Genomic DNA, 25,547 nt, shown 5'->3' on the forward strand with positions numbered 1-25,547 from the left:
GGGAGCGGGAGGGCCCGGGCGTGGAGCACCCGGGAGGCACCCGCGGCCCCGGCCCTGCTCCCTCGGGCCGCCGTGCGCCCGGCACCGGCGTCTGACTCGGGCTGAGCGGGGCGGGTCGGGCTCTGCTGCTGCCTCTGCAACAGTATTGCACCCGTGTTTCCCCTGATGCAGCTGGGTCTCGCTTGTCGGGGCTTTAGCCTGACCTGGATTTGCGCGGTAGCAGGTACTAGGGCCCAGCGGCTTTGCAGAGCTACTTCGTCTAGCAATCCACAAGGTTTATGAGGTTAACCTTCAGAAATAGTGGAAAAAGTGGCTCAGCAATTTGTCTACCTCAGCTTTGGGAAAAATAGTGTAGTTGGGTTTGTACAGTGCTTCAGCTAATAACTGATGAATTCCAGCAGGTTCTGCACTCATGAATTTATCCATTCACACTCAGATAATATGATTATTGATAATAGTTACTATGTATTCAATAGTATTAAAAATTATTTTGAAAAGTCACTCCTCAAAAGTCTGGAGTTTGTTGCATCCCAGACCTTCAGGGTGAATAGAATTAGGAGCTTGTTTCTGTGGTATCTTTTGTCAACAGTCGAGTTAGTATGCATTTTCAGTTTTCTTGGAATGAGTTATCTTATAAGCACTGTAACTGGGATTCTTGAGTATTGAAACAGCTACTGGAAACATGGAATTTCACTATGGACCTTACAAGAAAAACCCTAACACTTGTGAATTTCCTGTATCAAACTTCGATATTTTTTTCCTGTGCTATTTAGTTCTCTAGCTTACTGCATACTCTTTAGTAGGTTGTAGTGCTGCAGGCATTTGAACTGGTAGCACAACCAAAAACAGCCATTCCCTAACTCATTAGCTGTGTATTTGTGTGGCTGTGAAAAGGCTGTTGTCACAAAACGTTTGGGCTTCATGTAGTGTTCTTTGAAATTTCGTGGTCACACCAAAGCATCAGCTGATTTTTGTTTTGTTGGTTTTTGTTCGTTTGGTGTTGTTTTTTAAAGATTACTACAGTCAGATAAAATCAGGCTATTTGCCTCCACTTTTATGCAACTTCTGCCTTGCTTTTCTGTGACTGTTTAGTGTGCAGGATGAATACACTTGAAAATGACCACAAAAAGATGAAGTAGTTGTGAGTCCACGTGAAAGGGTATGGGAGTGGTTTTGTTGTAACAATGAGCATTTAAAGTCACATGAAATTATGTTGTTAGTGGCATTTATTAAGTTCTAGGTACAAAATTAAGAGATTTAATAGGTAAGTATATTTCATGGCAGGCCTAATGTAATGTTTTCCAACTTCTCTTTTAAAGAAACTGAAGAAGTTTTTAAAGTGAAGAAGTCAAGTTACAGCAAAAAGATTGTAAAACAGTTGAAGAAGGAATACAAAGAAGATCTTGAAAAATCAAAAGTTAGAACAGAGGTCAATTCTCCAACAGATGGTAACTGCAAAACTATCAGTAACTGTTGTGATGGAAAAGATTATTGTAAATACAGATTTCTTGTTTTCAAGATGAATTGTTAGTCTCTTTAGAGGATTTAACATTTATGACTGAAGTAAAGGATGCATTAAATGTCTTCATTTGAACCTTACAAATGCTATTCCGAAGCTAATAGATGGTTCTTCAATTCTCTCTCATGTGGAAATGAATGTAGAAGGATGAAACTTGTCAGCTGTGTATTTCTCAAAAAGGAAGATTCTGGGGAGGGCAGAGTGGTGTTCTTTGTTATTAAGTGAATTACTCAACAGTTGCCTCTTTCAGAACTTGGACCTTAGAGTAGACTTCATGATTAAGGTGACAGGATGAAAATACTGAAGCAGATGATCTTTTAACAACGTATTTTTAAATATTCCAGAGCTTGGACTAGAGCCTGGGATTTCAGTTTCACTTTACTTCTGCTGTTGGTTTTTGGGAAGCTCAGTGGTAAAGCGTAAATGATTTATTTTCCAGTTAGAGTTTTCCAGTTGTGTAGAGCAGTAATCTACAATGCCATGAGCACAAGCTGAGAGACATCATCTAAAGGTTTCAATGGCATAGGCTAAAATATTTGAGCATTGAACATGGTCCCATGCAGAAAATTGCCCTTTTCTAATTTAATTAGTAGTTTAAAAACATCTTCAAGACTTTTAAAGGCTTTTTATGTCATTTTAAAAAAACACACAATTTCTTTCTTATTAGACTCTTTTAAGTTGCCTGTGCAGGGGTATGGGACCTAAGCAAAACCAGAAATTATAATTTCTGTGGCTATTGTTCAGGTTATCTGTGGAAACCTAGATCTTAGTTATTGCTTCTGTCACAAAGATCCTTACAACATTGCATTTAGCACCTGGCTAGTGGGGCTTTCTTTTTTGTTTGTCTGTTTCAGTCACTGTAGTTGGTTTCGTTGTAGCAGAGACCTCCTGTTTGCTACTGAGTCAGTTTGGATTCTCTAAACAAGTGCTAAAGTCTGAAAACTCAGATTGGTGCAGCTTGGATTGGATAGCTGGAATTAACTTGGATTTTTTAACATAATATTTGCACCTGCTGCCTGTACCTGTATGTTACCTAACATAGGGTAATTTTGCACCCAACAAATGAGGAAAGTGAGAGGGTTAATTTGAAACGAGTCTGTTCTTGAAGAAAGACTTGGTGTAACACAGGCAATGCTTTCTAATTACATAGGTAAGAGGCTGTGTGAAGGTTGCACATATGATCTTGATTATCAGGTTCTCTCACTTTTATAGTGCTGGGCAATATGTAGAATGTTTAGTGGTTGTTGAAGTGTCTTCTTTGTCAGATTTTATTTTGAGTGGATGCCAGTGATGTATTTAGCATTAAGAAGGCGTTTTACTAGATTTCAAACAATACAATTATTACTTAACATTTTCGTTGGTTTTTTACTTTTGGTTGTGAGACCTAAAAAAATACTTCTAGGTCATCTTTATAAGAAGGCTAAAACATCGGCTTTGTTGTCTTACCAGTTGAACCACCACAAGAAAAGACAGGACAGGTTAAGGATATAGGTCAAGAAGATGGGACTGAAAACAGTGAGCATGGTGAAGAAGAAATGGAAGTTGAAAGTGAGAAAGAAGAAGAAAAACCAAAAGCTGGTGGGGCTTTTTCAAGTGCTTTATCATCACTGAATATTCTCCGCCCAGGTTGGTTGTTGTACTATGTCTGATATGTCAATAAATGCTTTAGCCAATGTTTACAGCAGACTAATGCATTTAAGAGATTAGGAAATATTTTCCAACAATATATCCAGCATCTTGTAATTCAGGAAATGGCTATTTTCCAAAGCTGTTCATTTTTACAAGCCTTTTGAAAGGGAGTGTTTTATTACAGAATCCTTCATCTTGATGTCAAAAGCAGAAATTTGTCTTTCAAAGTGATGACAAACTGTAAGAAAATCTAGATTTGGAATAGGTGATTTTACATGATTTTTAACTGCTTTCAATTAAAATTCTGTCTTCAGTTTGAATGTCTGCAAGGTATCTCAGATGGTTTCCTACACCATTTTGTCTAATGAGCTTTTAGTCAGTAACTGTGGCCAAAGAAATCAGTCTGTGTTTTTGAAACTGGTTTTCTAATTGCTAGCTAACTTGTGGTAGCCTGCTGTTGAAATGGCCAATGTTTTTTGTTGCTCCAAAATGAGAAGAGTTGGGAGCAATGTCAGGAAAGGAAGTGACATAGTCAAGAACCTTGTTTTCTTCCTCCCTTTGCAAAAGTTGGCTCCTGTAAAGGGCTTCCTTTTCTTTAGGAGTATTTCCCGTAAGAACATCAGGTTTCTGCTCTCATGGCACGTGAGCTGCTGGAAGCAGAGCCAGACCTTTTTGAAGGATCCCAGCTTTGAGGGTTTCTGGTCAGAAAGTTTGCACATGCAGCTTATAAATTGCTTGCATATGTTTCTGGGAGTATGGATTTTTTTTGCTCTCACATTTTTCGTTTGCAAAGATGATTTTATAGGGCGGCAGAGATGAGTAATAAGAAGTGGTAATACCTGTTTTGTTGCAATACTGGATTAACGGTGCGAACATCTGTCTCCAGGAGAAATTCCAGATGCTGCTTTTATTCATGCTGCTAGGAAAAAGCGTCAAATGGCTCGTGAACTTGGAGACTTTACCCCTGTTGACAGTGAACCAGGTAAAGGCCGCCTTGTTCGAGAAGATGAAAATGATGCCAGTGATGATGAAGATGATGACGAGAAGAGGAGGATAGTTTTTACAGTGAAGGAAAAATCCCAAAGGCAAAAGATTGCTGAGGAAATAGGTAAAACCTTTTTAGAAGGACAGCTGGTAATCATTCACACTGTTTTGACTGCAGGTGCTCCCATTTTATGACTTAAAACAAGTTTTTTTTTAAACAGGCATGAATCTGAAGTTGTATTCCATTTTTAAGGAAAAATACTGTGTAATGGAAGCTGCATATAAAATTTTGAGCACATCCTGTGGTTAGAAGCCCACAACTCTACTGAATCTGCTAGAAACTTACACCATGGATTGACCAAATCCTATTCTTTGTATTTTAGGAAGTATGTAGTTGTGGAAAAAAAAAAAAAAAAGAGGTTTTTGGTGTAGCATTCTAAAACAACCTTTTGGAAAAGGAGAATTAGTAACATATAGGATTTTAATGATAGAGGGTTTTACCAGCAGTTAGTTTCAAATTTATGCATTGGACTTTTTAAGTGGAAGTCCTGTGATAATTTTTTCAGGCTAATGTCCTTAATTCCCTGTGAAGGGGAAGGGAGGGTGCACTGAGATGTTCCCACTAAGGCATAGTCTCTCAGGTTTTTGAACTCATGGCCCTTAGCATATAAAATTTTGAGCACATCCTGTGGTTAGAAGCCCACAACTCTACTGAATCTGCTAGAAACTTACACCATGGATTGACCAAATCCTATTATTTGTATTTTAGGAAGTATGTAGTTGTGGAAAAAAAAAAAAAAGAGGTTTTTGGTGTAGCATTCTAAAACAACCTTTTGGAAAAGGAGAATTAGTAACATATAGGATTTTAATGATAGAGGGTTTTACCAGCAGTTAGTTTCAAATTTATGCATTGGACTTTTTAAGTGGAAGTCCTGTGATAATTTTTTCAGGCTAATGTCCTTAATTCCCTGTGAAGGGGAAGGGAGGGTGCACTGAGATGTTCCCACTAAGGCATAGTCTCTCAGGTTTTTGAACTCATGGCCCTTATGAATACATTGTTGTCTTCATTTTGTTGCATGTCTGTTTTACTTGCTTTAAGGAATTGAGGGAAGCGATGATGAAGCCCTAGTAGCAGGGGAGCAAGATGAAGAACTCAGTAGGTGGGAGCAAGAACAGATACGGAAAGGAATCAACATACCTCAGGCATGTATTTAATTGTGAACTCTTTGATTTGTTTCTGCATATGTATTCTAAATCTATTACAAACTTGAGTAGTTTACAGAAGGCTGTTTCATCCAAAAAGTTCAGTGCGTAACCTGATACTCTTTAAGGAGAAATAAGAGGTCAGATTTTAAGAATCCCGTGGTATCCCTTTCATTAGTCTCTCAATTCTGGGTAGATGTTGACTGATTGTGCTGCTGTTAACTAGCATTTATTTGCAGCCTAAAACAATGTTAGAATACTTCCACTTCGAAGAGGCCTCTGTTCTTGTTTATCATTGGGTTTGTAGGGTCTGTGTAAAGAGCTTATGTTCGTTGTTTCTGCATCTGGTGTTGCAGCATAAAGTTGGAAGTTGTAGCAAGTTGTACCATATGTTTTCTGTGCATTCATAGTGAAGTTGCCGCTCAGTTGAAGAGGATAGCTGTTTTTAAAAAACAAAAACATTTCAGCAAAATCAAACCAGAACACATTGACTTTAAGAACCTCTGTCATAGGCTATTGTAGGAGTTATGGGCTGGTTAAAATTGTCATTTAGTATCTTGTAAGCATAAATATTTAGAATTATAATGATGCTAAGAGTTTGTCCATTTAAGAAGGTGCTTCTGAGGGAATTTGTAAGGGTTTGGAAGTTCTATACTTAAATGCACTCTAATTACATTTTCTAAAATTGCCTTCCCACATTTTTCACTTTCTAACTTTTGAACTGTAAAAGAAAGTAAGTTTCTCCTTTCTTTAATATAGTTCAATTGCATTTCCTCTTCCATTAGGTTCAACCAAGTCAGCCAGCTGAAGTGAATAATCTGTACTACCAGAACACTTACCAGACACTGTCTTATGGTTCATCCTATGGCATTCCATACACTTACGCTGCGTATGGATCGTCAGAAACCAAGTCTCAAAAAACAGATAATACAGTTCCTTTCAAAACTCCCAGTAATGAGATGACTCCTGTTACTATTGATTTGGTAAAGAAACAGCTTAAAGACAGGTAGGACAGACCATCTTTTTAGACTTAAAGACCTGTTCTCTAGCTTTCTGTTCCTCAGGCATCTTTTAGTCTCGGTGAGCAGACACAGAGTTTCATCGCTGGAAAAGTACTGACTGGCACATCCATTAAAAAAAAAAATAAAAAGGCAAACAAAATACTCAAAGTGAAGATGACATTGACACATTGTTTGAAAATCTCCTTGGATTGCTTCTCTGGAAGTGAAGCTTTAAATATGAGGCCATTGATCTTGTTGAAGACAGGTCTGAGTTGCATCTTCTGGACACTGCACAATCTTAGAGTCAAGAATTGAAAGGCCAGTGAGGTGTTTAGCTTGTCAAGTTGCATTCTTTTAAACTATGAATCAGATTTTTCCACTTCAGTAGAAAAATAATTTTAATTTTAGTGTATACATGGTTTTTTTGTTTAAACACTGTAATCTGCTTGTCAGATATGCAAAAGATCCTGCTGGATGAACAACCCAATTGCAGTGAGAAATAATTTTTAATTAACAACTTGCACTTCACATCTTCAGAATTGGTTTGTATATCCCTTTTAGTGTTATAGCCTTTGACAGTGAATCGAATTAGTAGAAGAATTAGACTGCTTTGTTTAAGCTATAGTTCTTCCTTCTACCAAAACCTTTCCTCCTGGTTTTAGGGACAGCCTAGCAGTATTCCAGGTCCTACTAACTCCTGTAAAAATCCGTGGGAGTGGGCACTGCAATGCACACAGCATAGTCTAGCAAGTTAATTTCAACCATTAGCCTTGCTGTTTATGTAGAGAGGGGAGAAAGTGACAGATGAAAGTTAGAGAATATGCCTTTGCAGTATTTCCCATTTGTAGACTTGGTACTTGCACTGTTTAATATATCAACGGGCTGAAATATACAGACTTTTGGATGTAAATTTGCTATTTATCCGTTGCCCCTCAGGTTGGACTCTATGAAAGAATTGCACAAAGCTAATCGGCAGGAATATGAGAAACATCAGCAAAGCCGAGAGGACTCTACCAAGGCAATTGAAATATTAGAAGGGTCTTCTGGGGGTATTGGTGAACAGTATAAGTTTTTGCAAGAAATGCGAGGGTATGTCCAAGACTTGCTTGAGTGTTTCAGTGAAAAGGTAAGGATGCAAAAACATTCATCTCTTTAAAAAAAAAAAAAAAAAGGGGGACACTTAGTACATGCCAAACAACACATCTCCCCGTGTTTTCGAAAAAGTCCCTTGAGAACATGCTCTTCTAAAGGTTTGGTTATTTGAGGGTTGAAAATATAACATTTCATCATGCTAAGTTGGGTATCAGAAATCTCTCTTTCACAGTGTAAGAGACTTCAGATTGCCTAAAACCACTTTTAGATTATATGTCTTTAGGATTTTGGTAGATACTCTGCTATTTCCGCTTTACTCAGATTATGCCTTTTACTTGTGTTGGAATCCGATTAACAAAAATAAGGGATGAATTACAAGATTGCTAGTTTGTGGAATGCTTTATGAACACAGTAACAAAGACTTGTATTTTGTGTGTTATTATAAACTTCCTTCTACCAGACAGTTTTCACATACTTGGTATTGCTTTAGCATCTGAAGGGGAAAAGTTTTAAAACTAGCTTAGCTGTCTGAAGACACCCAGAGTTAAAAATATCCTTCTTTGTAGTGTGACACTTTTGTATATGTATAACTAGAAGACTTAGTGTTTCTTCCTTATGTTATTCATTATGCTTTAATTATTTTTTGTTGTAAATATAAAAGGAGCTCTTGAATATATATATATATATATATCTTATGTGCGGAGAGGAACTGTAAAATTCAGTTAGCAGTACACAAGGTATTTCTTTATTGTCCTCTGACTTGAATAGATAGTGTAGCATCTTCTTAATGCAGTAGCTGTCAGAATTGCTTGACCAGTTGAAGCTACTGCTGACCTAGCTTGTTAAGTGTGGGAGAGGAATATAAAAGCATTCTGCTTGCTAATCGGCTAGACATTAATTGTCCAGTATTAGTGTTGTTGGGAGAGTTCTGTCTTCAATCGTGTAAGTTGAAGAATAGCTGTCAAGAAACAGCAGGAAGTGTGGAACAGTTAATGCACCCAGCTAATGGATTAGTTACAAGAAATACTGTTCACAGAAGAAGTGGTATTTCTGAATCCATATTTGCCTTAGCAGTTGAGGGGTAGTAAAGTTACCTTCCTTTACAGCTCTGTCAGTGCTGGTTGCCTGGATGCCTAAATTTCTACTTAAAATTATATTTTTATATTCTTTCTCTGAGAGAAATTTTTGTTTCAGAAGACAAATACCTGTAGCTCTATTGAGCATTTGCTTTCTAAAGACCTCTTGTTAAATTTCTTTTGTGGTAACTATATGGTAAAGTGTCCGAAAGTTCTCTTGATAGCCAATGCTATCTTGTTCAAATACTTTCTTTAAACTAATTATTTTATAATGCACCATTCTGAGTATAAACCAAGCCTTCTAGTTCCCTGGATTTTGTATAAACCAGGAAAACTGTTAAGTAATAGTGTAGCAATTTTAGTTCAGTTTATAGGAAGGTTTTTGACCCACCTAGCTAGACCAGTAAATAGATTCCAGCTGTTACACAGTGAATCAGCTGCTCACAATTAAACAGGCTTATCAAAGTTGCTTTCTTACAATGTACCTTTGCTTTCCTGGTAGTTAGTCTTGTAAGAATTCTACACTTGGACACCTTCCTTACCATTCCCACCCTCCCTGTACCCACCTGCCATTCCAGTCCATTGAACATTTAAGATGTGTTTTTAATCATCTCATGCTTCTTAGGGGCACTCAGATTTTGCTGTTTTCAGTTGGGGTCTGTTGCAGTACCTCTGTGTACAGTGAGTTACAAAATTAGGAATTGATGTAGTCAGTTTAATAGGAGTATTTCATTTATTATCATATCTTCTATATTCTTCTATTCTTTGGCTAGATTATCTGTTTTGGAATTCAGTGCTTTCAGCATGCCAAAAGTACTATCAAATTCAAAACCAGTAGCCCACAGGACACTGCAAGGTTTTCCAAACAGGAGGTGGGAGGAGAGGACAAAATAATCAAATCAGTATTGTGTTTTTTTTAATTAAGCAATGAAATGCAGCAGGGTAGTAAGTTCTTATTATTGAGTGTAGAGATAAATTACCTTCAGCTTTTTTGTAAAAGCTGTAGCCCTGCTTACTTCATATTTAAAGTGTGCATGTTTATAATGTGTCTAGTTGTTACGACTATAATATACGTAAGCATATTAAATCTGTATCCATATATGCAGTAACTATATTGTGCATGTGTGTGTATATATACACGTACATGTATGAACACATATCCTAAATGTATAAAAAGCTAGGTCCCTCCCTATCCTTTCAGGTGTGATGCTTTGATGCTTTCTCTTTGTTTTATTAGGACTAATTATGGGTGCTAGTCGAATTCACATTTGTAGTGATCTGAATGAAAAAGTGGTTTGCTGAAGAAATGCTAATGGATACACAATACACTTGTCCACTTAAAAAAAAAAAGTCAGTTCCCCTGGAGTTTTCTTGTATGTCTGTTGACTTAGTTTTGGAGACTGAAATAACATTATCATAAAGTAGACATTCTTACCCATACCATCTTATTTCTGCACCTATTCACCATGCTCAACCCTTTGGGACCCCCAACTAAGCAAAACCATTTTGTTTATATTCTGTTTTGAAGAGTTTCTAAATTGTAGAAACGTTGCACATTGATAAGGTGCAGTGGACACTATAATGAGGCAGCTATTATGGAAATTTCAGAAATAAGCAATAGAAATGTCATTCTCTGGGTTGTTGGTTTTGGTTTTTTTCCCCCTCATAAATGATAAAACCAATGGAGTGGAAAATGCTTGCATGACTTCCTTCACAAGAAATTGCTGTCAAAATTGAGCTTTCTGAGAAGGCTAGAAAGTGGTAACTGTCTTTTCATTTTGAACATAGGCATATGCAAGGGATACAGGAAGACTGAGTTGTTCCAAACATGTCTTTGATAGCACAGTTAAATGAACTGTGAATTTACCTGCAAAAGCAAATTGTCAAAACACACTGTGTGTCTTAAAGGGGGAACTGTAGGTGAAAATTATCCCTGTGGTCTAAATGTTCAGAGAGCTTTCCAGTTTTCTTCTTACATTGTTTACAGTGGGAGTGAAGGAAAAAAGAAAAGAAAACAATGAATTTAAGGTATTGACTGCACAAAACACAATGAAGGAGGGCTGTAACTTTATAGTAGTCAGTGAAATTGTCAGGCACTCATCAACTGCGGTGTTTAGAAGAATAACGGCTTCTAACTCTTTTGTGTTTTAAATGGGAAATACTTTTGAGTGGATTCATATATCTGAATCCATAGCTTTTTTTTTAATCCTCAGGCAATTACAGAAAGAACCTCTAGGGATGCTTTAAAAAATTTTCATTTAACTTTTCAGTTCTGGAAGTCCCTTTACAGTCTTAAGAGCTGTGTTTTCTATGGCAAAGTGCAATAAAACTAGTATTTTTTTACAGTTATTATTTCTGTTTTCAAAATTGTCTTAAATTCCAAATATACACTTCCAGCACTGGGATGTTGCCTTCTCCTATTTATCTCTATATTCTCCACATGAAAGATTTGTGTATTTTGAGTTAGTGCAGAGTTGCTTTCATTTTAATCTCTGTAGCCCAGTTTATACCACAAAAAGCTGATGCTTCTTTCCGTTTAATATATCCTCTGATTCATGTGTCATTCTTAGATAGCTGAAATGGCCCTGTAGCTGTAATCTCTTAATCTTATATTTTACTGGAGGACATTCTGTAACAGCGGCTGGGTCGTGTTCTAAATCACATCAGGAAACAATTTATTATTTTATCTTTTGTTTTGAAAAAAATTTAATCCTGGATGGTAGGCAGCAATTAAATATTTGAGATAAAACTCCGGAAGACTGTGGACTAAGCATGTGTGTTGGAGGTAAGGAGGATGTGGCTTAAATGTTCGTACCAAAAGGACTTGTCTTTCCAAATTTAAGAGATTTTGAGAACCTCTGTTTTGCTTTTTAATATTTATAAAAATCTAATTTTAACTTGTTTTGGGAAATTAATTTTTGCAAAGGTGGGCAGTGAGTCTGCCAGGAGACTCCTAGTTGTTGTAACATCATCTGTTTGTGTTATAGTTACTACTGAACTATACTCTGCTTTAAAAAAAAAAGCAAGCTGGCAGGTCTGATTCAACTTAAGTCTGTATGGTTCAAAGGTTATACTTAATGCATAACTCACAAATTGTATAATTTTAATGATAGGCTGGAGTAACATTTTACTGATTCAAATTACCTGTTAACATAACATGCTTATGCAGCCTTTTACTGCATTTCAGTAATAATATTTCAGCATGTGCTAATAAGAGTTACAACAAAACAATACGTGCTGGCTTCAGGAGGTTAGATTCATGCTTTTGTTTTTTTCACAGTATACAGTCAGGTTATTTTCTCATTGAAGTGTAGAATACTACTACATTCTTGTTTAAGCATAGAGAGGCTACAACGAGGTCTGAGAATTTTAAGCACTGTAACACACTCAGTAGAGAAAACGAGTACTTGAAATTGCATTTTAGGCTGTCTAAAATGGTTGTCTTACTGCATAGACCCATTCAGTCAACAGCAGTTACATTCAGAATGCTATTGCTACAGTTAAAAGCTATCAACATTATTAAATGCATGCATTTTCTTCACGTCGAAATAGGTCCAAATGATACAAATGGGTAAAAGGAAATAATTTGTGCTGCTAGAAGCACAGTGACAGCATTGTGCTTCGGAATAGGATGGTACCCCAGAAACTAAGCACCTGAAGAATTTGGTATTACGTAGTGTGTTGTATTTTTACAGGTGCCTCTGATTAACGAACTTGAATCCGCAATGCACCAGCTGTACAAACAGCGAGCTTCCCGCCTTGTCCAAAGACGACAAGATGATATTAAAGATGAATCTTCGGAGTTTTCAAGCCATTCAAGTCAGTCCATCTTGAAGGTTTTTATTATTCATTAAACAACCTTGTTTACTTAGTATGGCTTAATTTAAATAGAAATGTTTGGAGTATGACTGTCTTTAAGTTTATTCCTGCTCTTGAGATAGGTCAAGACAAGTTTATATAAAAGTTCTCTAGTTTATTTGGTTTTAAACTCATAGCAAGTTTAACTCTGACTTCATCTCTCTCTTCTGTTGTGCTTAACTATGTTTTCTCTTCCCTAGCGCTGAAAATGTATGTATGGTGGCAATGGTTGTAGAGATAGCATGTGAATCCCAATTTTCCTCTTTTGTCAGGACTTTTTTTTTTTTTTTTCACCTCCTTGAATCCTATAACACCTACAGTCAACTCTGTACAAAGCCATGAAGCACTGGGCTAGGGTTGACTTCTATCAGATTCTCTATTTCTTACCTCTGGTAGAGGTAAGGAACTGGAAGACTGGTGCCATTTTTAAAAATTAGAGTAATACAGAGTGACTCTATGTGAAATACAGCTTAAAATTAGTTAAAATACCTGCTTACTGTGAATATGTGGATGGGGAATTCTCACCGAGGAATTTTCTTGTGGTGATTGCTCTTCAGTGTGTAAAACTACAAAAGTATAAATATTAGCCTGAATGGAGATCCATGATCCTTGGTGGAGGTTTTATTCAGCATTTTAAATGATGGGAGGAATGTATTATTAGTAGTCGTCTTTCTGCTTTGGAGAGCTTCTCATTTCTAAAAATGGCATTCTTTTCTGTCCTATTGCTGACCTAAAATCCTATTATAAAAGCCATTTCCTATTCTGTCACAGTATGTCCAGAGGTTAATTTTTCTTAATACCATTAGATAGAACTTATTGAAGTTGATAACGTGTTAGGACATCAGAGCTGGTCATCCCATTACAGAGTGGTTAGTATACATACTGTCTTTAGGACTTTACTTGGGTACCCATGCATCACATGTAGGCCTTGCTGTTTTACCATGAAAATGCTGTTGTGAGAACTAGAAACCTAATGTATTAGAAACATATTTCCTAAAAACACCTTAGAATTTTTTTTTTTTTGGACTGGAATTTAACAGTGAGGTGGGAATAGTTGTCAAGGCTGGGTTTTAAAGAAGGATCTTATTGAGTATCTGGGAGTCTCAAGAACTAATTTCACTGTCCAGAAATAGTTCAGTTCTGTCCCTCAAATTATCACAGAGATTAGGAATTGTTGCCAGCCTTTGTTGTGTGTTTTGGACATAAACAATCAGAACACTAAAGGGCTAGGAGTGGATTTGAGTTTGTCTGCGAACTTTTGCATTATTTCTGTGTAAAAACAAGCGTCTCAGCTTCAGATAATGTGTTAAAAAGTTGGACAAATGGTGGCTTCATATTAAGGTTCCTAGTAGTTCTAGTATAGAGTTGGAATACTGACATAGATAATAATTAATATTTTTCATGAGGGCTTTGTAAATAGCTTTATTTGAAATATGTACATTTACTACTGAAATTTGGTTAGACTTTTATTTCAATTTTGGTGTTTATATTTGTGTGGATTTGAGCACTGGCTAATGTTCAATCCACTTTTGAAAATTTCCCTGAAAAGGATGAGCTGGAAACTCTTGGGTCTGCCTGCTAGTTGCCAATCAGCTTCACGGGTTAGCTGTGTTGTTTTCTATAATCAGGAACATCTATAATCAGGAAAATCTATAATCACAGCTTAAAAAGAGGGGGAAGGTGATTTATTTTTCTGTAGATTTTGATGTGGTTTCGACTTCAGACAATCTAAAGTATATGAACTTAGAAAACACTGTTACTGGCACTCTGAAATATCATATGGTCCTGCTCTGGTCACTCTTCTCTGCCTTTCTTTTTTTGTTTTCTTTTCAAAAGATAGATGGTGAATGTGTTTATGTAAGGGGCACTTTTTGTCTTGGAACATTCAATTTAAGTAATATCTATTTAAACTATTGACTTTTAGATAGTTTGGTGCTGTTGTGAGAGGGACAAGAGTGAAGAATGGTAAAAATGATTTTACCTTTCAGTGGAGATTTTTTCCAAACTCCACTGCTTCCTCTTTTAGCCTCTACACTTGCAAATTCAGGCTTTTAGGTGCATATTTTTGGAAACTTTGACTTTCTGCTTACACTTAGTTAATAGTAGGTAAAAGGCTCTTACAAAACTGCCTACAACACATTTACATCATCGTGGAACAGTATTTTACTTTTAATCAATGTAATTTTGCAGATAAAGCACTGATGGCACCAAATCTTGAATCTTTTGGAAGAGACAGAGTGATCTATCAAGAACAAGTAAAGCGTCGGACTGCAGAAAGAGAGGCCAGAAGGTAAAGTACTGAGATTTCTTGTCCTTTAGAAGTCTTGTCTTGCTTGCAGAATAAAATTGTCCTCTGTGACACACTAAGATAGGCAACAGTGCTTGTTCCTTTCCTGCAAAGGGAAGAAAACACTTGATTATGTGCTGGGAAGGGGTGTTCTGAAGTATCCCAGCTTCTCATGCAGGTGTACAAAACAAGGCACCATTACATGATACTGATTTAAAATCACTAAAAGAAAGCATAGTAAAACCATTCTGTATTTATATGGTCTCTGCTGATTTCTCTTCTTTCCATTGATTGAAGCAGCAACATAATGGAATGTTTGTGGTGACATAGTGAAAGTTTTTTTCAACCTAGATTTGCTTGCCTTAAAATTGTGTCAAGTTTGGGAACATCTGTTAATTGTATAGGAAGAGAAAAAAAATCAGCAATAGCTGCTTTATACTGCCGACCTTTTTCAGAGCTCGTCGTAGACAAGCAAGAGAGCAAACTGGGAAGATGGCAGATCACCTTGAAGGTCTTTCCAGTGATGATGAGGAAACTTCAACAGATATTACAAACTTCAACATGGAGCGAGGTTAGAAAAACTACTGAAACTTTCTGTAATAAAACACAGAAGATGTGACAGGGGAAAAATAATCCAGATGCAGCCCTGCCCATATATTTCACCATATTTTGGAGGTAGCTTAGGAACTGTTCTTTGCTGGATCATCAATGTGACCAGAATAGTCTCTTTTGCCACTCTTCTATGCAGCTTGCATATAGCTAAATACTTCATCCTTAGAAAAATTCTCTTTATTTAATTCAAGCATTCTTTTGCTGGCAAGCAGTAAGTTTTTGTACCTTCAATGGTACGTTCTTGAAATACTTGTTCATTTTACACATGAAATTCTGAAAACCTCAGAGTTTTAGAAGCTTTTATTGCTCGGTAGGAACCATTTTCTGGAGTTCTGTGTAAGGATCTAGAAATGCAGTGAAGTAAGTTTTGTAAACTTTTGTTAAAGCCTGGCAAACTTTGCAGAAGACAGAAAACAACGTTGAATGCAAACACTGCAGAAGGGTCTTGTACTGACTGGATTTGAAATTCATCTGCAGTTTGGTGGTGGTCTGTTCAAAGTAACCATTATTATGCATAACCCTAATTATTCAATAAATGGGGTTGTAAGTTAAGCTAAAGCCTCTAATGCTCTGGGAGAACTGCAAGAAACATGCCATTTAGGGAAATACGGATAGTTTGATGGAACAGTCACCTTTTACAGCAGCAGTTAAAAAGCAAACAATTCCAGTTGTTACTGTGAAACAGTAGTGAAGAAAGTAGAACATCAGTGTGGTAATCCTGTTACATTCTCATTTGGAACCTGAGTAAAATTACCTTTCTCTCTGATTAAAAATAATTAAATCAGATTAGAAGAAAGGAGCAGCAAGAATCAGTTATATAGAATTGCTTATGTTTTATGTAGGAGGACAGATTAAACAGCTGTGAACTCTTCATCTAGGAGGACAATGTTCACTCTTCACAGTGCAAGAGACAGGGAGCATGAAATGAAGTGATAGGGTAGGTTTAAAGTGAACAGGTCACTTCCCACAAAGAGTATAATAAAAATGCAAAAGTCATTGCTGTAGGTGGTTATGGAGTCCTAAAGTATCAACAGATTAAATAAAGCAATTAGATGAATTGTCTAGTAGTTGGGTCCTTCAGAAGTGCAAACAGTTTCCACACCTTTAGTTGCTGGCTGATTTGCCAAAAATTGTAGGTACTTGGAGAGCTCTTTAATAAACAAAACAACCGTTTAGGGTTGTTAGGTGCTATAATTAACTTTGTGAAGTTAAATTATTAAAAATACAGTATGGCTGAATTGCTCTTTGTAACTTGGCACTTTTATGTGTACAGAAGCCTTTTGTAGGAGTTTGATCAGTTTTTGAGTAAGCATAATATTTCTAAAGCTTTTTTTTAAAGTTATTTGCAGCTCATATTAATACAGAGTCAGCAATTAACCATATGAAACAGAGGGATGCACTTTGGACTTGCTGATTTTATTTGTAGCATCTCTTCTTGATTCCAGTGTGAAAAGTGCGTTTATATGACAATCTCATGTTCCCTCAGCCCTTTCTTTACCTGCCGTGTGTATTAGTTATATTAGTTGCATACAAGTTACTGCTTGAACTGAACATTTAAAACTGTGGCTGCAGCAGAAAAAATACTGATTAAAATTAAACTAATCCTGGGAAGTAAAAAAGATTACAGGAGGATATATAGAGAAAAAGTTTCAAACTGTATAGAATACTGGTACTATAAATACAAAAAAAAAATAAAAATGTAAGGAAGGTGCTGAGGGATGGTAATGGTTGCCCAGTGCTAAAAGCCTTCTTATATTCAGCAGTTTAGCATGGTGTCTGCCAGGACCTGCTCTGTCTGAAGTGCTGATTCAATTGTCTTACCTGAGATGCTTTTGGTACTTGCACTTGGATAAGTAATTTTGAAGAATAATTTGGTTTGGAAGGGACCTGGAGATGAACTGTTCCAAACAGAGCAAGGCCAGCTTTCAAGTTAGATCTGTACTGTATATAGCCCAGTATATCACCAATCCAGTGTCTGGTGACTGAAAATCATTGTATGAAATTTTAAAGCAACTGTGATAACACAATGTATTGGACAGTGCTCATGTTTTAATTGCTTTGTATATTTGAGGCAGAACTAACAGAACTGTTAAAGGGTGGTGGGTTTTGGTTTTGTTTATAGGAGTTAGCTTATGCCAGTGAGCACCAAAATCTGTCTTGAAAGAGGTATTACAGGGAATTAGGTGGTTAACTTACTTAACTCTTTCTCCCCCCCACAGATCGCATATTGAAAGAATCCAGCAAAGTTTTTGAAGATGTTTTGGAAAGCTTTTACTCAATTGATTGTATAAAGTCACAGTTTGAAGCTTGGCGCTCAAAGTACTTTGCTTCTTATAAGGATGCTTATATTGGCCTCTGTTTACCAAAGTTGTTTAACCCTTTAATCAGACTTCAGCTGCTTATCTGGACTCCTTTGGAGGTAAGGTCCTCTGTAAGCAGCTTTGACATAAGCTTCTGTATAATATTTTTTTCACACTTCTGCAGAGCAAAGTAAATTGCACCTCTGTGTGCTTCTCATAAATGTGTGTTCTGATAATTAAGTTTAAAATGGACACACCTCTCTGGGTGAAGCTTTTCTGAGGAGTTTCTGCAGTGTTGTCCTCTGTGTTGCCAGCAGGCTAGAGTTGAATTCATCACATGTCAAGAAGGTATTGACCTTCTCAATGAGTCATGTAAACCAAAAAGGCAAACAACTTCTTAAATAATGCACTTAGGTTTTAAAATGCTGGCAAAAATTGTAGTTGCAGAGATGTTGTTTCTTCAGAAGTGGAGCTAAGAAACCTATGTTAACTTACAACCTATGCCTCTACATTATACATCTTCCTCTCATCTGCACCTTCATTCCCTGCAGCACTCTGCTTGTCAATCTCCAAGTCTTCCTGATAGTATTCATTGTCCAATTATTAGATAGGGACCATGGAAAAAGCAGGACAGCATTATCACAGCCAAGTGTCCCTGGCACATGTTCATTGTCCACCCTGCATATGTGTACTGACACGAGTAGCGATCAGGACAAACAGTTCAGGTAGCTTTTGGGTCCCATTCTGTTCATCCTATCAGTGAAATGAAATGTGAGGCATTTCTCTTGCATTCAGGTGCCTATTTTCACAGTACTAGCAGGTACTTATTTTTTTTTTTCTGCCATTTTGGCTTTTACTGGGAAATGGGAGTGGGTGAAGGCATATTTGAATAAACAAGGGAAAATCTACAAAAGATGTCCTCATTAAAATTGTTTTTGTACGTTCTCCCTTCCCCTATGCTATTTCTATATGAGTTCCCAGGTTGACAAGACAAAGCTTAAGTTAATTGGACACATGGAACAGAATTCTTAAATCTCATAGTTTCCATTACTTTGGGTTACTCGTCCTGTTAGGCATTTTGTTAAGTTAGAAAACTTACCAGGCATTCATAAAGAGAGGCTTTTAATCCAAAAAGCATATTTTTAAAATGCAGCACAAATTAACTGGAGTTCTCACTTTTACCCTCATCTGTAGGCTTTTATTTGGCTCAGGAGTAATTAGGAGTTTAAATCTGTAGGGCAGCAACTGTGAAAAAAACAGTCTTCCTTCCACCATTTTTGCTTTCATTAGATTGATGACTGTGTGGTTACAGAGTGAATTGGTTCATTTGGCTGATTTATGGAAAATTGATCTTTCTCCCCATCCTCTCTGCTTTTGGTTGGGTTGTCCATATACACTGATCTAACCTGTGATGGCAGGATTATAAGTGTCCAGGCAAAAAGGCCAAATGTTTTCTTCACTTATCAGGAATCAGGCTGGCCTGTGCTTCTGAAGGAAGTAATATGGCTGATTCAGAAGTAAGGGAGCCAAAGCAGATGATGTAATTTGCCCATGCTTGTGCCTGATCAAGAGACTGTGTGGTCTGGAGGCACTATATCATTGTTAGTATTTTTCCAGTGCAGATGAGTACCTGACTTATATACAAAAAGGACTAGATTTTTGAGTTGTTATTGTGGTCAGTTGCTGCTTACGGTGTCTGCTTAGCACACTTCGTAGATGGTTTTAAAGTAGTTTTGTTCTGTTTTGTGAGTGTATTATACTTGCATATATAATACTTTTTCCTTTTCTTTCAATGTGTTGACTTTGAATCTCTGTTTAGGAATTTAACCTCAATTGTTTTTTATTTTTTTTTATTAGGGCAAGTGTCGAGATTTTGAGACTATGTTGTGGTTTGAATCATTGCTGTTTTATGGCTGTGAAGAACAGGAGCAAGTAAAAGATGATGCTGATATTTCACTGTTGCCTACCATTGTAGAGAGAGTTGTTCTTCCTAAGTTAACAGGTATGGTCTTAAAAAGCAAATAGTGGAAAAGGGGGTGTGGAAGCTGATCCATTTTGTGCTTTCATATTTTACTGTTTTGTACATTTTTGTCTGACTGTCTTAGTTACCTGTATTTGAGTATTTGCAAAGTGGAGTAATTCATTAATCTGTTGCAGTGATCTCTGAAAATATATGGGATCCTTTTTCTACAACACAGACATCTAGAATGGTAGCAATTGTACAGAAACTAGTAGATGGATATCCTTCAGTGGTGAATGCAGAAAACAAAAATACACAAGTAAGTTGTTTTTTCTTCAATATCTTGCGTAAGTTTAGGAATTTTAAGATTTATTTAGTATATTGTCTTGGAGAACACAGCAAGCTTAGTGAAAAGCAAGAAAGAGAATGTTGCAGTTACTTGGTACTCTGAAGCCTAGTTATGGACAGTCAAGTACAGTGATAAATTTGGAGGAAGAACTTGATGAAGTCTCCCAAAAATGGATGGTAGTGATAAATAAGATACCAAATATACTAAGACTTGTTTGTCTGCAGTTTTGCTTTAAAGGTCAGATACAGATAGTCCAGACTTTTCTTTTTTGGATATTTGTATCCTTTTAAAATGTATCACCTTGAAATACAGTTTTTTTACTTAACTTCTATGAATGCAAGAACTGATATTACGAGTTCAGGTGCTGGAGCTAATGCAATGTATGGATTGCCTTTAGAATAATGGGACAGAGGTGCATGTGTATGGGGAAGCTAGCAGAAGAGTAAAAATGGCAAAAGCCCTAACTTCAGAGAAGCTAATTGTATAGCCAGGTTTAACCATGAAGTAATTTAATTGCCTTCTTTTTTTACTGAAAGCATCGAATTTCTGCTCTGTTAATGGAGGCTTCTCTAAGACTTGAATTGCATATGTACTTAAGTATGTATGCCTTTTTACTGTTAAGTCACAAATATTTTGTTGCTTTTAAAAATAGTTTCTGAGTGGTTAACTACTAAGCGGTGTTTTGAACTCTTAAAAAAAAATAATTATCTGTTTCAGATGCTTTTAAAGGCATTGTTGCTAAGAATGAGGAGAACACTAGATGATGATGTATTCATGCCCTTGTATCCAAAAAAGTAAGTTTGCTTTCAACTGTGGTGTTAGACCTTTATTAGCAAGTTGGTGTCTTCTATCTGTAGTTACCAGGGGATTTTTCCCAGTGAGGTTTGCTGACTGGATGCACAATCTTACATTATCATGCTGTGAGGATTTAGCGAAGACAAGCAGGATGGAAGGGAATATTTCTAGAAATTAAACTGTTTGTGGGAAGGAGGAAGCCAACAAACTCCAGACAGAGGTGGTCTTGGTTGCTTATTAAAGAAATCTCTTACTTTCCAGCATCTTAGAAAACAAGAACTCTGGTCCATATTTGTTTTTCCAACGTCAGTTTTGGTCCTCTGTTAAGGTAAGTCAGTAAATACATCCAGTAAATCTTTGGTCTAGACAGTGTAGCAATAAAATCCTCTACAAATCAGTGGAAAATGGTAGATGGGAATTGCTTTGAAAGAATTCTAAACTAGGATTCTTAGCAATTGATAATGCACTGTGCCCTCTTCAAAAGATGAAAGCATCATTGTTTTAACTTGTACTTTGTGAGTTTACTTAGCATACTCAACTCAGTTTTTTTATGTCATTTTGCTTGTCAGAAAAAAATATGCTGCTTTTATTTCACTGATGTGGGAATGAGAGCTTGGTTTTGTTTTACTTTTTTCAAATACATATATAGTGTGGGAATCTTCATAAAAATAACTGGGCCACTATCAGAAAGCTCACTCCTTTTTGTAAAGTGTAAAAGCATTTGTAATATTAATTTATTAAAAAGATAAAGAGTGTGAAGTAAGTCCCTGTGTGTAGAATGTGCAATATAGACTTTGCAAAGATATGTAAGAAGCTATGACTTGTAGTTTATTTCCAGTAAAAGGCTGTGAAGACTCCTAAAAATCAGAAAAGTGAAATATAAGACTCATGTTTATTGAATTACTGATCTCCATGATCATGTAAAAAGAACTCTTATCTGGAATTTTCTATTTATATTGCAACAGTGAGGGATATGGAAATAAAAGTCAACTTCTTTAATGCTGTCTAGAGAAAATATTCACAAAGCTAATTTATTAAAATGCTGTTGTTAAAAGTGAAGCAGATAGCTAATTTAGCAGCTGTGTCCCTTTTTAAGAGTGAAGCTGCCTGCTTCTGGCAGTATCTATTGGAGCCTGGGCAGTTCAGAAGCATGCATGCTGTTACCTCTGTTTTATTTTAGGAAGGCATTAAAAATACATCTCTCTTGCGCTAGCAAGGCAGTTATAGCAAGCAAGCACTAAATTGCTGTTTCCTGATGATCTGCCTCAACAGTGAACTGCTGGCTGCCTTCCCTTGTACAAGGCTGGCAGCCATTCTCCACAGGCCATAATGCCGGTCAGGAATAACAGCTGCACAGTTGGCTTGGCCAGCATTCTCCTGTGACACTTCCTGTGTCTGTTGTGTCACCAGACCTTGGAAATAAAGATTTGCTGACAGCATAGCTGGAGATCTCATTGGCAAGGGGGCTGTGAATTTGCCCCCGTATGGCATATGCTGGGCCTCACTTGGCTTGATATTAACATCAAACTTTGAGAACAAGACTGCTTAAAACTTTGATTCTTCTTTTCTGATGTCATGTGCAAAACATGAGCGAAGTTGAGGTGGTGGTGGTTGTGTGAGGATTCGTTACACTAGGCTGATACTTTTTGGATTCTGAATAGTTTTGAAGCAACAGAAGGTATATTTCCATTGCTTACCTTGGCCATGCTGTGTTGAATTTGAAGAGGCTCTAGAGTGTTTGATCAACTTCCTGGTTTCAGTACATTTTTAAATACTAATTTTCCCTGTGTTGTATTTTCAGTTATTAGGAAACTTTCTCCAGTGGTATGGAATCCTTTCAAACAAAACTCTCCAGGAACTATCAATAGATGGTCTTCTAAATAGATATATTCTTATGGCTTTTCAAAACTCTGAGTATGGAGAGGACAGCATTAAGAAAGCTCAAAGTGTAAGTAAAGTCAAACATTAGTTGAAGTGACTTGTATTTCATAAATTCCTACTGCAGGAGAAGTGTAGTTGAAACTTGAGGTTACCTATGAAATCTTGGCTTTGATATTTCAATGTTGTAATGTCAATGAAAAATAGATTATTATTATTTTTTAATATCTGAAGTAAAGAGAGAATCTTCTCTGGCTCATACCTGTAGATAGCTTAGGTATAGTGTAGGTTTCAGTGTTATACAGCTTGAATTTTTTATTATTTTTTGTAGGTTTTCCACTGTTGCACTTAGTTGGTTCTTGTCACTGTAGTCTTACCCGTCAGACTTCACAGATCATGTCAGATAACTATGTAAATGTTGTTACATTGCTTTTAACTATCTTTTTCCTTCTATAACTAGGTAATAGCTTGCTTTCCTAAACAGTGGTTCGCTAACCTGAAAGGAGACAAAACTATTTCTCAGCTAGAAAACTTCTGTAGATACCTTGTTCATCTGGCTGATACAATTTATAGAAACAGCATTGGTTGCTCAGATGTAGAGAAAAGAAATGCAAGGTAACTTGAGTCACTGTGGTTGCAATTCTTGTGCTTTCTGTTAATTTGTTGTTGCATGCAAAGATGGGTCAATACCTCCCTCCTGTTCCTTGTCCTTTGAAACATCTTGCTATTCAGACTTTTAAAATGTTATGGGATGGCAGATAGGGAGATTTTTGAGGTGTCTGGAAAAAGTAACTGATTTAATATTAATGCTCATATGTGGTTGTTCTATTTCTGTATTGACTTCTCCTTCCTCTGTTTTAGGGAGCACATAAAGCAGATCATAAAGCTCCTGGCAAGTGTCCGAGCACTGGATCATGCTGTGGCAGTGGCGAGTGATCACAATGTAAAAGAGTTAAAGATTTTAGTAGAAGGAAAATAGACTTTTCCAGCAACACATGTTGAGCTTTACAACCATTCCTGATGTGTAATTTATGTACATATGTAAAGTTTCTTAAACTGTAAAGTATTGATCTTTGTTTTAATACAAAGTGCATTCTTATATACAGCATCCTTAATAAAAAATTGACTTCTTTAAAAACAAAAATGGAATCCCAAGATTGTCATCTTTCCAGAAATAAGATTTTCCTTAAAGTTTCTCAAAACCTTGTTTACGAAACACTTTATACCCCAGATTAGCAGTCATCTACTCCTGTTAATTGTTCCATGGTTAACTGGAATGTGTATAATATATTATATGTAATACAATATATGCATATATTTATACCACCATGTTGCTTTCACACTGGATATAGAGATCTCGTACTGTTGAAACAAAGTTTTCATTTCCTAAAAAATAATTATTTTGACAATAAAAGGATCATATTATTGGTCTAAAGGGCTGGGAAAACATTCAAATACGTGAAAATCGTTTGAGCTTGAGACACTTACAAATGGAATCTGACCTTTAAAATCTAGCTTTTCTGCACTCTAATGGGAATAGCTCAAAAATTATTTACATTCAGAAAATGGAACTCTTAAGACTGTTCTTAGAAACAAAACAGGAAAATCCAAATCAGTGATTTTTTTAAATTATTTTTTTTTAATAACAGGCATAGGATGAGAACTTGTGCTTATTGCACAAGTATACATGGCAGCACTTTCTAAGAACCAAACCCCTTTCATTTTGTAGGAGTAATAGTTTAGGTATGAACTCTGGACCCTTGTTCATTGTGCAGGTTGATTAAATTGACTATTTGTGGGTTGGTTTGTTTTAGTGGTTTTTTTTGTAACTTCATACATGGAACCTGTTTCTTCTGATTGATGTGACTAATGATGTAAAGCAAAATGAAGGTGAAGAAAATTTTATATCCTAGGATTTGAAATATTTCTATTCTAGTAAATATTCAAATGTTACACTTCTCACTAAACCATCTAAGAATAGTCTTGCAAAAAAAAAGCATTTCGATGTAAATTAAAAAGAACACACTTTTAAAATCTGTTGATTTACATCTGAACACTAGCAACTTGATCTTGGGGTCCAAGGTGTAGAGTGGGAAGAGCTGTAATAGCCTTGGATTAAGAGCTATTTCCAGGTGTGCCCTGCTTTTTTGGGGAACTGTAGCAATAAATTGGCATACTGAATAAAAAGAAATCATTGTACTTTATGCTCATGTCATGTATAAATGAGTATTAAAAAATGTACGATTTGTAACATGCAAACTTCATTTAGACTGAACTTTTTCTGAACCATTGGGGTTGATGGAGTACATTCAGAAATATCTGCTTTTAAATATTGTTTCAATAAACTTGTCTGTCAAGGAGCTGTTTCACTGCCACTTGGTAAACTTTATTCCTTTAGGAAGGTGGTAAAGGAAATGATACATGTGCTGGCTGACTATAGGATAAACACTGGATTTCATATACCTACATGAGGAGTAATTAAGATATTTCAAGACATTGTTGTGCTTGTAGTTAAATTATTTAAGTGACAGGCGTGACTTTATCTGTGCTTAAATTTTTGCCAGTGTTGGTATTTATTATACTGAGGAGGACAGAAGTAATCTATGTTACAAATGCTGGTAGAAGTGTTTAACCTTAAGTGACTTAATCATCAGAGAGATTTGAAGTTGTAGAATATTTGATTGGAGGAAGAAGGTAATCAAAAACATGCAAAAGGAGATTTTTTTATTATTATTATTTTAAATGAGAGAGGGACAATGTTGTACAGAGACTTCTACATCTTAACAAATGCCTGCTTTCTAGTCACAGGATCTCTAGGCACAGTTGAGACAGCTTTTGCACAGTCTAGTTTGGCTACTCTTTCTAGTGTAGCAACACCAGTATAAAGCTCAGTGAAGGCTGACTTCCTGGCTTTAGGGTGAAATCTTTAACACAGGCTTTTATGGTACAGCAAAACTGCTGCCAGGACTCAAAATACCTGCTGCCCTTATGTCTGTGGTTATAT

The 25,547-nt window shown here is 36.4% G+C and overlaps 1 protein-coding gene across 1 annotated transcript; it reads left to right on the top strand.

Moving 5' to 3' along the window:
* The first annotated feature begins 165 nt into the window (after nt 1-165).
* Nucleotides 166-24,068, top strand: PAXBP1 (PAX3 and PAX7 binding protein 1). Its single transcript, XM_010004688.1, has 18 exons — nt 166-223; nt 1,320-1,448; nt 2,969-3,145; nt 4,035-4,256; nt 5,232-5,335; nt 6,121-6,341; nt 7,273-7,462; nt 12,200-12,323; nt 14,553-14,652; nt 15,105-15,220; nt 17,481-17,680; nt 19,419-19,563; nt 19,719-19,840; nt 20,588-20,664; nt 20,927-20,993; nt 22,467-22,613; nt 23,004-23,158; nt 23,405-24,068. Exons 1-18 carry the CDS (start codon nt 166-168, stop codon nt 23,520-23,522), a joined length of 2,472 nt encoding a protein of 823 aa, XP_010002990.1. The 3' UTR covers nt 23,523-24,068.
* The last annotated feature ends 1,479 nt before the right edge of the window (nt 24,069-25,547 follow it).

This window comes from Chaetura pelagica, unplaced genomic scaffold (genome assembly GCF_000747805.2).
Source record: "Chaetura pelagica isolate M959 unplaced genomic scaffold, ChaPel_1.0 scaffold299, whole genome shotgun sequence".
NCBI classification, from domain to species: domain Eukaryota; kingdom Metazoa; phylum Chordata; class Aves; order Apodiformes; family Apodidae; genus Chaetura; species Chaetura pelagica.

What these genes read in the sequence shown, in the direction of transcription:
- PAXBP1 (XM_010004688.1), top strand. Translation starts at nt 166, where the DNA reads ATGCAGCTGGGTCTCGCTTGTCGGGGCTTTAGCCTGACCTGGATTTGC. An exon ending in CTGGATTTGCGCGGTAGCAG is followed by an intron (nt 224 to 1,319) that starts GTACTAGGGCCC and finishes TCTCTTTTAAAG; the next exon opens with AAACTGAAGAAGTTTTTAAA. An exon ending in AAACTTCAACATGGAGCGAG is followed by an intron (nt 15,221 to 17,480) that starts GTTAGAAAAACT and finishes TCCCCCCCACAG; the next exon opens with ATCGCATATTGAAAGAATCC.